The 16,394-nt window shown below is 40.1% G+C and overlaps 1 protein-coding gene across 5 annotated transcripts in view; it reads right to left on the reverse strand.

The window, feature by feature from the left end:
• The window catches only part of adgrl2b.1 (adhesion G protein-coupled receptor L2b, tandem duplicate 1), a 197,639-nt gene that overhangs the window by 53,403 nt on the left and 127,842 nt on the right, over nt 1-16,394 (reverse strand). For 4 of the 5 annotated variants that reach the window (XM_088085591.1, XM_088085588.1, XM_088085590.1 and 1 more), the window contains 2 exons: nt 9,930-10,039; nt 4,639-5,439 (listed from right to left, as the gene is read on the reverse strand). In XM_088085591.1, the coding sequence (XP_087941717.1) occupies nt 4,639-5,439; nt 9,930-10,039 (911 nt within the window). The remainder of the gene's footprint in view (nt 1-4,638; nt 5,440-9,929; nt 10,040-16,394) is intronic. The other variant, XM_042497046.2, reaches the window with a different exon arrangement.

The following is a 16,394-nucleotide window of genomic DNA, read 5'->3' on the forward strand; positions in this document are numbered from 1 at the left end:
AAGCAAATAAATGTATTTCCCCTAAAATGTTGCACTTTTGCTTTCAACAAGGGCGCGTTCCCATGCTAACGGAGCCCAAAAGACGACAATACGTAAAGCATGGCGTGACTCTGTGTGTGTGTGTGTTTCTTCCTAGATCTTTATTCATTGTGCATTTAAGCTTGACACAATAACAAGACTGTCTCAGAGGATAAGAACTGTGTGCGAGCTACAGTTGGTCTTTTTGCCTCTTTACCTAGAGCCAGTGCTGGTAATTAATGACAGAGAAACAAGTCCCAGAAGACATGAATTTTACATTAGGCTGTTTATATGCGCTCATGCTGTTCTGCTTCATCAGAGCCTACGTGACGTGAGCACACAGCTTGGCATGGAAGGTAAAGGGCCGACGGACAATTTTTCTTATTCAACGTTTTGGAATACCATGTCTATATTTCTGCTGAAAACTCAAGCAGTTGAGAAATAGTTTCAGAGCCTCGCTGCTTTATTGACACTTGTTCTTTAAAGAGCAGCAGACAGAAAAAGCTCTGCCGGACATACCCTGTGTCTGAGCAGGGTAATTTATGTGGCCTGAAACTGAGCACTGTGGAGCAGCCGACACAGTGCTGTCACAACTAGACAGTCTGAGTCAGAGGTTGCTCACAATGAAGACACATGCATGCAGGAAGATATATGTGCAAACAGAAATACACTCAGAGGAAAACACTCTCTGTCATCTACGCCTATAGAGTCCACTTTAACGGTTTCCTGCCATAATCTCACCAGCACTGATCCAAAAGCAGAACAATTAGAGCCCCTGCAAATCTCCTGACTTCTTTACTCCAGCCTCTATTTCTGTTGCCAAACATCATGCCTCAGAGGGTGGAACACAGGCTTAGTGCGCGATACATCTATAAATGTCCTCTGTCTTGACGGCTCACCTGGAGGTGTCGTTCAGGGATATGAAAGCAAAGTGCAGCGAGGTGCACAGCTGGGTTTAGCCACAAAATGGCTGAGCAAAAAAAGAAAAAGTAATGATAGATATCTATCATGTGGCATGCCAGATATGAAATAGTGGTTTTGCTTGACATTTCAATTGAGCGCTGTGCCCACTGCTACCAGATTACGCCGAGTGGTTGAGCCTTTTGGACAAAGCCATTCATTTTATGCCTCTCGTTTTAAAGGCCTCAGATCAATGCTACCTCAAATACAAATTAATTTTCTCCTTTCCCTCCTTGTTAGTTTGAAACGCTCTCAGCAATTGCCTGCTCCTCTGATTGCTTTTTTTTTTTTTTTAATTCATTGGATTGAAATCAGTTAATGCCTTTGCACATCACAGAGAATACATTACTAGTGTCCCTCTAAGTTTTGTAACAGCGGGCGCTTTGGTGTGCTTTTTATTGGCATCCACCTCTTTTAGAGAAACCTCTGAGGAGATGGACTCTCTAAGTATTGATCATTGCTGTTTTGTGTTCACAATGCATTAGCAGAGCGCAGACGTTTTCTTTAAACGCGTGTGAATTGTTTGGAACAATAAGTGGGAAGATCAATATTGGGAAAGATCTTGGCTAATCACTTCAACCAGAGCCAGAATTAAGCAACCCACAGCGTTACAAACGCTCTACACAAGGTAAAGGAAAACGCAGACAAGTTGCTGAGATCAATTATTTTCTGCTTTGATCACTTTACTAAAACTCCGTTAATATAAACCCCTAATCCTGCCGACACTTTAGCACCTCTCCAGGATGAGCATTACAGCCAAGGTTGATGCTTCTGACAGAAAAGGACACAGACGCTTATTGTGTTACACGAGTTCTACAAAGGAGAGAAATACACTGGGTTTGGTGTTCGAGGTAACTTCACTCTGTGGTCGATGAATCTTAATGGGCACAATTAATTTCCTTTACGCCTCAAGTGCCCCTCAGTTTCAGAGAGAGACATTATTTCAGCACCATTAGATTACCCTGCAGAATAGGTTGTTTAATTCAACACCATATCATGGGCAGCAATAAATCCTAATAGCTACACAGTAAAGAAGTTAAAGGTGTAGATCTGAAAAAAAACCTAATAAACAAGAACCAATTATTTTCAAGTGCCATTCACATCGCCCGGCGTGCTGCTGCTGGCCGTGGCATCTCAAGATGCCTCCTCTCTTCTTCTTGAGCTCACAACATTTCAAAAATGTTCGCATAAAACACACTTAATGATCCACAGTGACAAGCTCTGGTGCAAGGACGCATTTCTGATTGGAGCTCCCTAACAGGACGGCAAAGTATTTGGAATGAGTGAAATCAACAACTATGTACTGTTGAGTTCCTTGATTAAGCGCACTGTTCCCGACACAAGTGGCAACACTGAGCCTATGTGGCATTTATGTTTACCGAGGCATTACAGTAGCTGAGAGAGCACATTAAACCCTTCATTGAAAATGCTCTGTGATGGCCACTTTCCTCCTCTCCCTGAGCCTCTTTTGAGACAAGAAGGGTAATTATGATAATTCAGTTGTTAATTACATTTACATACATCAGGACGTGAACAGTTGAGCAGGCAGTTTGCATGCGTGGAGAACTCATTAAAGTTTGAGCATTTTTCATATCTCTTCTAACATACTCTTAATTGAGGGTTTGGTTGTTCAGCAGAACAGACAAAAGCAGCTTTAACACTGCCTGTTCAAGGTGGGAATAGCAGGCCATTATGCCGCCTCGCTGTTCAGTATAAAAGGTGCATCGCGGAATAAAAGCACAGTGTGTCTTGTCTTTAAGGTAGCAACAAGGCTGGTGTCTGTCGGTGTCTGAAACGGTATTGCAATTTATTACCATGTGGATGCAAATTATGTCCCAAAAGGAAAACTTTGTTAGCATCTATTTAAATACTGCTTTTTTTTAAATTTATGATCATTCGATTTTTGTTTTAGCTTTTTGCCTTAATTTGATAGGACAGCTTTTAGTGTGAAAGGGGGAGGGAGGAGGATGACATGCAGGAAAGGGCCGGGGTTTAAACTGAACCTGTGGCTGCTGCGGCAAGGACACAACCTTCGTATGGGGGGTGCGCTCTTCCAGGTGAGCTGCTGGTCACCCCTTATGTTTTTAAGATGTTTAAAGGGAGGTATTCATACATCCAGCTATCTTGGATGAAGGTGCATTGGAAAATATCACTTGATTCTTGAAAAGAAGATCCTGCACACTGCTCTTGCTAATCACCATAATTTATTATTTATATAGTAACGTTTCGGTCACTCTTGACAAAGGTCAAGAGTGTTAATACTCTTGACCTTTGTCAAGAGTATTAACACTCTAATACTCTCCAAGGTCCAGAGGGATCAAAACGTATGATACTGCTGACGTGTATGTTTTATGTCTCACTAGAGGCCGACGCTGTTGTGTTACATGTCACGCCTCTTTTGATTCCATTTTGATGGCATTTTTTTTCTATAATCACACACTGTTGTTTGGTTCTGTGCAAAAATTCAAATGAGGCATACAAAAGTGACTTTATAGCAGCCCTAGAGCGCAATTTCTGTGTAAAAAGGGCTGCTGACTTGAAGTCCCCAACCCACCCCCCACCTCCACCTCTTGGGGTGTCGAGTTATCATGCTGGGGAGATTCCAGGGAGCGGCAGGAAAACAAACAGACTTGTTGACAAGAGGCCAGAGTTCAGGAGCACACAGCCGCCATTGAGACATCAACGCTAACCCCACTTCAACAGCTCAGGTCAAGAATCAGATTTCCCCCTGGCGACCCCTCCCTAATATCCAGAAGTTAAAAATCATAACTTAATCCAGACCGGTGCTCAAGGGCGACCTGAGCTTCTAACATAACCAGAAGTCAGGTCAAGATCCTTGTTTCCCCAATCCGTACAGGAGACTTAACTCGGCTCTGTGGGGTAAGGTGGCTGCAGTCAGGTAATTAAGCTCATTATCAACTTAATGTAAGGTCCCTGTTTGATGACACATATGTCACCTCTCGGCACTTCACAGATTAATTTAAGCCCCCTAACCGCCTGACAAGATTCTTCACTGTAATTGATCTCTCTTTCCAGCTACTCTTGTGCGCTGATTTACCATGTGGTGCACAACTCACACACACTTCAGCCTGGTGCTTTTAAAAATATCATGCCACAATAGGATGGTTATTATCTCCTGATCTAGTGCAGAATTAAAAAAAAAGCTTTCTGTGAAGTTGATGAGGTAGCCATGGCAACACAACTTGAAATCCGCGGATAAGGGGGAAGAGGATAACCTCTATCATACTGTGCACAATGCCTCTCAAATGTATTCCCAGTATTTAATATATATATATATATATATATATATATGTATATATATATAAAATGGTTTTGGATAAAGCCTGAGATTAAATAATTTGTCAGGGTCCAAGCTTCAGCTGGAGTGAGTGCCTCGCCTTGCCTCATGGTAATAAAGAAATATGTGTCTGAAGAGGCGCAATCCCATTGGGAGCTATCCCTCATTCCAAGGTGAATCTGTAATTTCTGTCTGCAAATGAGCCCTTTCCCCAAGACTAACACAACCCTCTTTTCTTTATCACACCTGAATTGCATCCAAAATTAAAAGGCAGCCATCTGTGACATGCCAAGTTGCAAACAAAAAGCAGAACAATCACACAAAGGAGAGTGAATTAAACACAAAATAGGATCGACTCTTACCTTCAGCTGGATCCGGTGGCCCGAAGTCCAAGTCGTAGCGCAGGATGTAAAAGTTATTCCACACGTACAGCTGGTTGTCTCTGGGGTTGTAATCCACAGCGGTGATGTACTGGTACTGGTTGGGGAAGAGGATGTCGGTGTACTCGCCCTGGCTCAGCTTGGTGTTGTAGATGTAATCAATTTGACTCCTGCTGGCCTCACTCTCATTCTCTTCATAGGTCGAACGCACCACGTGGAGCACGCCACACACCATGAAGGCGTTGGAGGCAGAGCGCTTGTCGTACGCTGTCTCCCATGTGGCCTCGAAACGGAGAGTGTATGGGTTGAGTTGGCTCACCACAATGCGCCCATTGTTCTGCTCCGTGGCATAAATGACCCATAAACCTCTTTCGTCTACTGCAAGGTCAATGTCCGTCTTGCCACCCCAGCGGTATGGTGAGGTGTCATGATAGTTGGCATTGTTAACAATCGCCTCGCCACTTTTGATGCGAGTGCGCAGGTCAAACTTGACAATGTTGCGAGTGCGTTCCTTGTTGAAGAAGATAGCACCATCATAGGCTACGAAGCCTGTCCCGTCAACACGGTGCGGCAGTTTATAAGTGGTCGTCTGGCGACCATTTTTGAAGTCCTCTAGAGAGGCGTACTCAATGAGAGTGTCAGTGCGGTACGGAGTCCAGGGCATGAAGAAGACTTTGTCACCGGCCTGCAGCGGGTCTTTGCACCACGACCCGGCTTGCTGCTCTGCCTCAAACAGGAAGGTGGCGTCTCCTACACCCTTCAGAGTCCCGGGACAAATGAAAACTAGTGACAGGGAAGAGAGTGAAAGAAAACACCATAAGGCGAAGAAATTTGAAACATACGTAGCGCGTTTGACACGCATCATTCTTGCTGCTGTACAACTCAGGTGGGGGATAAAAAGATCAGGGACTGTGAATTTGGAGGAATGTTTTAACTAGTGTGTGCTACTGCCAATGAATAGGGAAAAAGGAAAATAAATGACATTGTTCAGAATGAGAAATATGACGTGAACTCGCATCTCAAGGGTCTGCTGCTACATCCTAACAGGGACAAAACAAAATAAAACGGGAACAAAAAGGGTAAAAATCCTGCAAATGAAAGACATGGCAAATGGGAGAAGTAGAATTCACACTTTTTAAAAAAAAAAAATACCAGCCTGTCTCTGACGTCAAATGCCACATGAACAGCTACACACTGCACATGCATACTGACATGACTGAGGTCATGAACCAAAAACAAAAAAGGGGACAGACTTCACATCTTGTGATAAGAGTGAACAACAGGTTGTCGATGGTGGTGGAGGCAGCAAAGCAGAGGTAAAATGAAAGTGGAGGTTGGGGGGGGTAAATCGAACAACAGTGGTAAAGGATTTTCACTACTTCTGCAGCAAAAGACAAAAGTAACCACTGATGGGTGAGGGAGGCCACGGCAAGGTTTCCACTTAGATGGTTTTAAATTAATTGGTTCTGGATAAAAGCGACACAAGTGATTTCTTGTTTTGCTTTTTCTTTTCTTTTTTTCATCTGTGCCAATCTCACTCAGCCATCACTGCTATTTCACATCACGTGCTATGGGTGCAGCAGAAGTTGGGCCAAGCAAACTAACACTATGCCAAATAAGAATATATACACACTCATTCTTCAAGGGTTAACACAGTGCTAGGCAAGAGTCCCTGGAACAAATCGACACCCAACAGTTGGTGTTTTCTTTCACGTTGCGAAAAAAAAAGAAGGAAAAAAAAAACTACATTCGATGACCGTGGATGTCATTTTGAAAATTCAGGGTTTTTTTTAATTCATTTGGACTCCATGGGTGCAAACAATCCTCCTATGGGGTTTTAGCATTTGACAGGAGAGGCAATCAGGAGGGGGGAGGAGACGTAAGGGGAGCTGTACTCAACACCACAGAACAAGGAGCCAGAGGGAGGGTGGGGGGGGGACCAGACCACTCATTTACCTTTTTGCTCCACTTCTATTTCAGGCATTGGAAAAGAAAGCAAAAAAGAGTGCAAAAGGGAGAAAAAGGTTATCATGAGTCAACTACCAGGTACAAAGAGAAGAATTAGCTGGAGGATATGACCATGAGATGAACTGCAGGGCTGCTTTGGGAAGAAGAGCTACGGGGGGGAAGAAGTGTTTGTTAGTGAAACGGCTTCTCATCCTAGGATATAAAAACAGACAAGTTATAGCTGGAGACAAGCTATGTGCCATGCTTTCCAGCGCATTAGACTTTTCATTTCTACCGCCTTTAACTGCCAACAAAATAATGCATTGGCCGATGTAAAAGCAGGATAAATCCCTCGAAAAAAATGCTTCTCCTAAGTGGCAGGAGAAAAAAAAACCTCCTGGTCATATTTAGATGGATAACAGTCTTAGAGAAACATCACAGCAGTTATTTTTGGCGTGTATTGACGGAGAGTGGAATTTGTTCAAACTTTATAAACACAAATCAAAACTCGATTCCAAACTTGCTCGCCCACACACGTAAAACATGACACGGTGCTAATGTTACAGACCAAACTCTTAAATGAGCCAAAGAGAGCAACAGCACATGAGATGACTGATGAACAGTCGGCCTAATATGGAGCTGCTTTAGTTGAAGCTGCGTACGCTCTGCGTGGAGGCGGTGGGGAGAGGCTGGAGACAACATGAGAAAGATTAGAAAAAAAAAATGAGAGCACATAGGTTAGTCAGGGAGGGAACGGGACAGGAGGTGAAAGGGAGGTCTGTTTGAAAGAAGAGAAAAAGAGGTGAATATTTCTGTAGATGTTTACAATTCATCAATTTAAATACTAAGTACTTTCACAGGCAGGGATGAGGCCTAAAGCTGCTCCTATAAACTACTCTACAGCACCCTTTTAGGGTAGATTAACTCAAATCAGATACCACAGACATTTTAAAATAGTGCCGGATTTAAACAACTCTACAGTACGTTTAATTAAATCATGTTCACAGTGAAACACTAAAGCTGATCCATGACTGAAGACAGGAATTTGGTTAAACATTTAGGATTTTTATCGGTTTTACTCCAGAAGTCTCTGTAGTATATGTCTACAGGACTACAGGAGTGTCTACAGTTATCAACATTAAATTTAATATTTTTTAATGACAGTTTTGACCAAATTCTAGGCTGATTTCTTTGAGAAAAAGTGGTTTTCTTATTCAAGCATTGCAAGTGTGTATGAAGGTAAGTAGTATATTTGTACTCCAATGCAGAGGTTGGATTTCTATACGAATATGTTTACATATTGTTCATTTTGCCAACAGTGCAAATATTAAGTAAAAAGTATGTATTAGGTTCAGTGCTAAGTTTAAAGATCTGTAACATCCTAACTGTGGACTTTCACACAACAGATTTGAAAAAAAAAAAAAAACAAACTAAAAGATGGATAAATTAAATTAGATAAAATGTTTGTGGCAGTTAAGGCCTTAAAAATAAATTTAAACACTATTTCATGACTTTAAAGACTTTTTAAAAATTCAAATTACATTTTCAGATTCCTAAACACAACCTGTATAATATAAAAAATTTTTTTACAGAAGAACGCACATCCAGAAGATACAGACGCACGCACATCCAGAGGATAAACATTAGGTGCTGGACAAAAGATCATGCAAGTTACAAAAAAGCAGAGTTCACACACTATAACATTCGCCAATAAACATCAGATGTCTGTCTGATGAAGAGCATGAAGCTTGAAATGTCACCTTGATGGTAGTTTAATATTTATAGGAGCATAGTGTAGTGTGCAGACTCTGTTTTTTGTACCCTGTGTAATATACTGACTTCTTTGTATTCTCTCCCTTATTCTCTCAGGGGAAGACAGCCATTTAAAGGTTTAGTTCACCCAAATTATAGGAAAAACATTTTTTTGCAGTTGCCCCTAGTGTTATCTTGCTGTGCAGATAGCTTGGATAATATTTGCTCAGGTGTGAACATATCTTTCTAAGATTTCTTCCTCCACCAGAATAAAGAAGATGTGAATGGATTTTTGTTTCGGCTGCTCACAACAGCAACAAAAACATCTTTACAGGAAGTAGTTCTTTAGTAGAAGGATGTTCCAATCAAATTTTTTCACAGAAGAACAGGGAAGATGTTTCTGAAGAATATTTTTCTGTTATGATTTTTTTAAGTATCATTTTTCAGTGTTGTGAGCGCCACAAACTACAAACCACACATTCAAGTTATTTCTGTTGTGCTGCGGCGGCATCTCACACGTAACATTGTAATGAATTCAAATCTAATATTAAATCTGCTTAACATATTTGAATCCTTTCTAATCCCCTTTTTGAATATCATCAGCTTTAGCTTTCAACTTAAGTTATAGCTGAAACTCAAAGATTCCATTCATATCTCTTCTCACTTACACAAAAATACTTGTTTTATTGTAATATCAAGAGTATCTTAATTACTTTTACACCTTATTTTTTCATGAGCTACTTGCCCTAAAAACTGGAGATCCCGTCACAGAACTATGAGGTTAATGGACTTAAAATCTTGATACAAAATGTAAAATAATTGGTCTTTTGAATTAAAAGAAAAAATAAATGTTGATTGCACAATGTAATGATTACAGATGATAAAACCATTTGCGTTTAGACTGAGTCCCTATAGAGCGCTCTAGGGATGATGTTTCTCTGTAGACTTATGCAGAATTTAGCGTCACCCTGGTTCCCTTGACAAAAAGCTTACTGAATTTTTCCATAGGATTTTGTATTACTGCGGAAGCCAATAAAGCAGAAAGCTCGGCAGCAAGTCAGCTTGCTGTGTAGTGTACTTCTGGGACATTTTGGTCCCCTGATTTTGCTGCAGATTAAGCAAATTAATACCACACATTCTCTTGATTTTGTTTGATATCTAGTGTCAGCAAAATTCTGTGGTGTGGCGTCCTTTATATGTACGGCCGCTCCCTGAACCATTGTTCATATGTGTGGCCATAACCAGGAAAATGATGGCTTAATTAAAGGCACACAGTAAGTGCAGAAACTATTGTGTAACCAAAACTGGAAGAGGATAGTGCCTGTTTCCACTTTCTGCCGTTTCCACAAAATCTGCATGGCTTCAATCCAATGGAAATGATTGAGCAATTATTTTTCTTTTCATTTTTAGGTGAAATTCCTTTAAATGGCTGCAAAACTTCTATTCCTTTACTTATTATTAATGCAAGTCTTATGAAACAGAGACTGCAGTTACAGCACATCTGTCTATTCTACAGACACTTAAAAAAAACACACAATAAGAGTTCAGTATGAGATTTGGATGGCGATACTTACTATAGGGAACACACTCATACTGGACCTCTAAGTACTTGTAGGTGCCAGGGCATGGATCAGGAAAGACATCAGAGCCAGTGACAACCACACACTGCGTACGGTTGTTGCACCTAGAAAAAAAAGATTGACCAGAGATTTCATCATGACTACTCACAGAAAGAGAACTCGGCAAAGATAACATTAATAACACAAAGTGGGGGGAAAAAGTTCATCGTTACAGAGAAATTGATGAAATCCCAGCCAGGACTGTCACATATGCATTTTAGTGTAAACCTTGGCAAACAGAGAGAGAAATGAAAGTATTAAGGACATGTAAATGACTGCAAATGTATGTGATAATAATAAGAGAGTAAGAGAGCAGCTAAAGGCATGTTGAGAATTAGCAATGGTATTTCCTTTAACAGCGTCTTCATACCGCTATTGAAAGGGAAGACATTCATTAAAACACTCATTGGACAGGTGGCGGTGAGATGCGAGTGGACTGGAATGGACTATTCTGCATATAACAAATACTAGGTGAAGGTGTCATTTCAGTGAGAGGTTATCTGCCCTCCAGTTAGGGCTGGGCAATATATCAATTTATATATAAAATATATTGTCATCGAAAGTGTTGACCTTTTCTGATATCAAAGGCTGGATTTTAAAAAAATTATGCAAGTTTCTGAACTGCAGACTGTTTTTAGCTTTTCTGTTGAGCCCAGTTTAGACCAAAGATTGTGAGAATGTTAAAGTAAAAACATTGCAATGGCATGAATTGGCCTGTCTTAGCTCAACTCCACTTGCGACTCAGCTTATCAAGTCACCAGCTGCTGGTTTTAGATCGAAAAGCACGTCATTTGTTTCAGCAGCCAACCCACTTAGCAAAATCTTCTGGCCAAGTCCGTTAAAGACTGTCACTCAGGGGTCAGAACCACCAGGGGCCCAGTGATACCATATCATCATGTCGCTAGAGTCAGAATGCAATATTATTGAAATTTTAACCCTTTGAATCCTAGAACGACATCAGTTTTCTTGTATTGCGCTGAGACGCCTTTTATATACATTTAACCCTTTGAAACTTAAGCAAATTGGTTTTATTTCTTTTGGGAACATATGGCCAAAAAGGCAACAAGAAACTTGACAAAAGACGTCCCACAAACTGCAGGAAATTTGGAAAATGTAACAAGACAATGACCTGAAAGTTAGCTTTAAAAGAGAGAGATGGAGAACAATTAGGAAATTAATTAAAGTAAATGTCCAGAAAACTATGTTATTGTTAACTATTTCATCTACATATATATGTGTGTGTGTGTGTGTGTGTGTGTGTGTGTGTGTGTGTGTGTGTGTGTGTGTGTTTGCTTTTTACCTTTTAACTTTTATTCTTTCCTATTTATTTGGTAAATTTCAGGTAGTTTTCTTGTAACTCATCACAATTTGCTCAGATTTTAAAGGGTTTAATGTTTTGTGATATGCTGAGTAATGCGTTAGACATATAATGCAATCTATTACCCTTTTTAAAATGGAAATTATGCCCCCAAAGAAAAACTTAATCAGTATCTGTCTTATCAAATAGGATAAAGTTTTCAGTCTGTCATGTCAATCTTTTTTATTGCTGCAAAATCTATACAGCACACCGAAACAATAATTGATTGTATGATTCTAATAGTTCACAAGTTTAATTTGTGTTTGCAATAATTTATGCAATTTTTAAAAAGTGGCACTTGGCGTGTCTGTGTCGATACAATATTGTCATGAAGAATATATCACAAGCCCATACTGTATTAACTTTTTTCCCCCACTCCTACTGTCAGCAGACAGTGTATTTGTGTGCTGCAGCATGGTCAGACAACAGCCCAAATCTGAGCATGTGTCATTTACATCCCTGCGGCTGACACGTATGTTGGTCTCAGTCCTCACTGTGTTGGTGTCAGATGGTTAGACGTTGCTGCTGCTTGCTGTATGAGTGCATGTCACAAACACATAGTCTACTCATTGACTGATTAATCGGTGATTATTCAGTGACAAGACAGACCTGAAAAGCTGGAATCAGGACAGAAGTACAGAGAGTTGTTGCTATGGAGATGATATATCATCTTGTCTAGACATATTGGTGTAAACTAGCAGGTTTTTAGAACATTGCAGGCCTTGGTCTTAACTGGACTTTATATGCATTTACCCAATATCCTAATAACTGATGATAATTTATCAGACATCTCTTTGTGAACCTAAAATATTGATACAATAATAATGCCCAGCCCTTCCTCCATTATGAAATAATGTCCCTCTCTGGATTAACAGTCTGATGTGTGAACTACAAAGTTTGTGTTTGTGTGTGTGTGTGTGTGTGTGTGTGTGTGTTTGCAGATGTTTCTGGGTGCTACAAAAGTTCAAGTATAGAGGGAAAGGGGAGAAAAAAAAGAACAGCAGATGACTGAGTTTGTGTAAATACTGTATAGGGTGAAATTGGCTCCACTTCAATCAAGTTCTCTTGAGGCCGGGGGATTGAGAATAATGTCAGCAGTAACCAGAGGCAAACAAGAAGAAATTGGCACCAATATAGGACATTCAACAATTTGCAAGCCTGAGATAAATATTTCACAAGGTCAGTAGCAGTCATGCAAGTTGGACATACATTTCAACATTGGACATGACTTTCAGAGAATCGTTAGTAATTCAAGAGGTTTTCTGTCGCTGCAAAATGGGACTGTGCTGCACAACAACCACACAAAGCCTTGACTCTGCACTTTCAACTACGCTGGATATGAAAGTCATGAATATAAAGGTAAATGTATGTACATTAACCAGAAAGAGACTTTGCTTTTCAATCTGCACTCTAAATTCAGCTATGCATTTTCATAACAAAAGCCTTCCCTTTGAAACTAATGGATTATTAAACATTATATATGAATATAAAGGCGCAAAGTCCATTATGAAGTTAACAAATAGCATCAGCTCAAACATCACTGACAGTACAGTGCCAGCTGCACTTAAGAGACTCGCTTTTTATGGCTTCGCTGCAGTGAGAGCTGCCGAGAAGGACAAGGGTCACTGCATCAAAATGTGAACTGACTGACGGCAGATGAGAGCAACAAAATCACTTCAAATACACCCAGAGATCACTGATTTAATTCAGTGGCTTATAAATCCTACTGACACCAGCTCTGAATTGCAGAAACTGTTTTCACCCAAGCACTGTACTTTTGTGCAATTTTGAGATACTTGCCATTAACATAAGTATTTCATGTTATGCTACTTTGTGCTTTTATTCCACTTGGGTAGGTATAGAAACTTTCCCAGTAAAGATTTAACATACAAAAGACAGGGTTAGCTAATTCAGCATAATGCACTGTATGCATTTCGTTTAATTGGCATGGTGTCCAATGCATGGTATTGTTATCATTATTATTATTACTATTATCATTATTATTACAAAATGTTCTAATCTAATCTATTATTGTTATTATAAAACGTATACATATTTGCTCCAATTCCGCTGCCTACAATATCAAAATGTGGCTTATATGTGGATGCATCAGTAATAATAATCCAATAAAGAATGCATATAATAACTTAGACTGTAAAAGGAGCAATTATGCATCATAGTTTTTTTTTACTTTGACTCTGCTTTTAGCTTTGTTTTTTGATCTCCACCAACTACTGAGAGGAATAAGTGACCCCTCAGCTGCTAGATGCTCCACTTAATTCACCAGCTAGCAAACTTTATCTAATGTTGAGCAGGTAGCATACAGTCAGTTTTATCAGAGTTTTTTTTTTTTTTCACTGAAACAGCTGCTTTGATTGACTCCAATGTGAGAGGTGAGACTGGATCAAAACTTTAAACTTGTGGGTCAGAAAATCAAAACAATGAGCTGAAAGATGTTAAAGCTGCAGAGTAAGGCAACAATTCTCTTTTTTCCGTAAAATAAAAGTACATTTAAAGTACTGTAAAGTACAAAACAAAATTAAAAAAACATGTTTTTCCTCTAACCTGTAGCACTAATTATCAGTCTGGATTGTTTGGTATGACATGTGAGTGTTGGAGATATTGACCATAGAGATGTCTGCCTTGTCCCAATATAATATTACTACATGGTAAGAAAATAAAGAAATTTGAGAAACTTGAGAAAAAAAAAAAAAATTGAAATTCTTTTAAAAAAAATTAAAGTTTTAATTATTGCACTCACTACTAAGGTGAACTGGAGTGTTGAAATGTGTTAGGACACTGAGTGAAATAGACTTGTTAATTTAAGATGATGATTGCATTGTCAGGAGCTTGTACTGTCCGTGTGTGTGAATATGTGTGTGTTTTAGTCTTGTCCTGTTTATTCTGCAGTGTTACGTGTTACTTTGTTATTTTTTATGACATTTAGTTTTGCGCTGTGCATTCTATAATGTTGTGATCTGATGTAAGCTGTTAAATGTTATGGTGTAAGTTGTAAAGGGTACATGTCAATATGCTGAGTCTGTTTTGTAGACCCCAGAAAGAATATTGGCAGCAATGCTTTAACTTAAAGAGATCCTAAACTAAACTAAACCAAACTGTGAATTATATTGTGAAACTGGGTCAGAATTTCTGGAAAAAGACATTGCTGTTAAGTTTTGTTGATTTATTTTGGCACCACAAGCCGAGTACCATTTAATTCTACAACCAATATCTCCAACACTCTGCAACACACACTAAAACAATATAGATAATCTCATACACAGCACTGCAGGTAAGAGGAACACATACATTTTTTATTATGGGATGCACTGTCCCTTTAAGTCAAAAATCTAAATAGTTCTTCCACAGCTGCTAATTTCTTTCACATTGTAAGAATTCACTCTGGCATTTATTGTACTTAGAGGCTTTGGAAAAAGGGAGGTGTTGTTGCTAAGCACTTAGACACGCTTCCTCTGTTTCAAACTGCTGCTGAAATCGCTGCATGTGATCTGTATTGCACTGAGCACAATCTCATGGTAGTGAAGTGTTTGAATCTTGCTTGCTTCCCATCTGAGAGCTGCACCTCTAACTGGGAAAAACATTTATTCTGTTAGTTTCACTGGGTCCCAAAATAGGTGGCTATTGAAATAAAGTAATGTGAGTCAGCAAAACAGCCTTATTTAGATTAGCTTCTTGTGTGCAAATTGTGGACCTACACCGGTAGAAAACAGAGAGGTTGAGAGAGAACAAGGTCGGCAGAGAGAGTGCGGTCGGACATACCGTCCATTTACAGTACATCTCCAAGGGCACAATCACCTGAATATTAAACAGGCTCAGCTACCTGAGTTTCCATCACTTTCTTTATACATTTTCCATCCAGCCACTTTTTTTTTCCAAATCAACAACCAAACATTTTACTTGACAAAACACTTTGATGTAGACGTTGTTGAAAATCAAGCCACTTGATTCTTTTGTTGTGAAACACGGACTGCTGATGAATACTTTTTGACGCAATTTCCAAACCAACAAAACTGCCACTATGTGCAGCGGACTTCCCACTGTTTCTATCTCCCCAATCTTGTTTAATATGTTTGTTTATCTGTCTGCGGCGCTATTGCCTTTTGTTAATCTTCCCCGACATTGGCAGAGTCTTAATGTTTTTGCCGTTTAAACATCCTCCTTGTTTTAGTGTGCTGCAGACTGAAGGGGGACTGATTAGGCTCTCCCAAAGCTTTGTGACTGCTTTAACATCCCTGGTTATCGCATCAACCTTAATTACGGTCAGGAGCCCATTTCCTCTGATCTGAATCATTAGAATAATTCTGGCGAAGGGCTTGTGGTGCGGAGTCTTCTCAAAGCTTTCGCTCGCACACTGCCTCCAGGGAATCTTCCATGGAGATAAGTTTGAAGTTCAGCTCCGGCAAAGGAGAGGCTGACTTGTCAACAGATGCTGGCAAAATGTAGCAGGTTGCAGTCAAACAAAAGGGCATGGACACTGTCAGCAGTGTTTTACTGTATAGGAGTACTGGGACGCGGCTGCAAATGTAGGAAGACAGAGCAAAGACAGTAGCACTTGTTCTATTCCTGAGCTATTCTGTAGTGCAGCATCTCATGGGAGCAAATACAGAAGTGAATAAGGGAAAAGACCCAGAGGAGTGAGATGGTGGGCGATGATGCTCAGAAGCTAGCCTAAGGGGGGCCAGGTTAGGACAGAGCAGCGCATTAGAAGATGAACTGTGTTGGTTACTATTTATGAATAGTTCATCCAGTGCCCTTTAAAAATACACACACCTCTAGGGGAAGGCAGCAGTCGAGTTGAAGTGTTGCTGTGCTGTCGTTTGACAGCAAAGCAGCATCCTGCGAGAGGGTAACCGGGATAAAAGGCACGATGATGGGCACTGCTCACTACCTGAGGCACAGCCACTTCAATGCGGTACAAGTGTTTGAACAAAGCAAGCCCAATGTTCCAGATAGGGAATTAAGAGGGTGTTCATGTGACTCGCAGTCTCTCTGAGCTACACTGATTATGACTCAAACAGCGGCAACAACACGCAGCTGGTGTG

The sequence above is a fragment of the Plectropomus leopardus genome, chromosome 12, assembly GCF_026936395.1.
Source record: "Plectropomus leopardus strain MGB_pleo_1.0 chromosome 12, ASM2693639v1, whole genome shotgun sequence".
Classification (NCBI taxonomy): Eukaryota; Metazoa; Chordata; class Actinopteri; order Perciformes; family Serranidae; genus Plectropomus; species Plectropomus leopardus.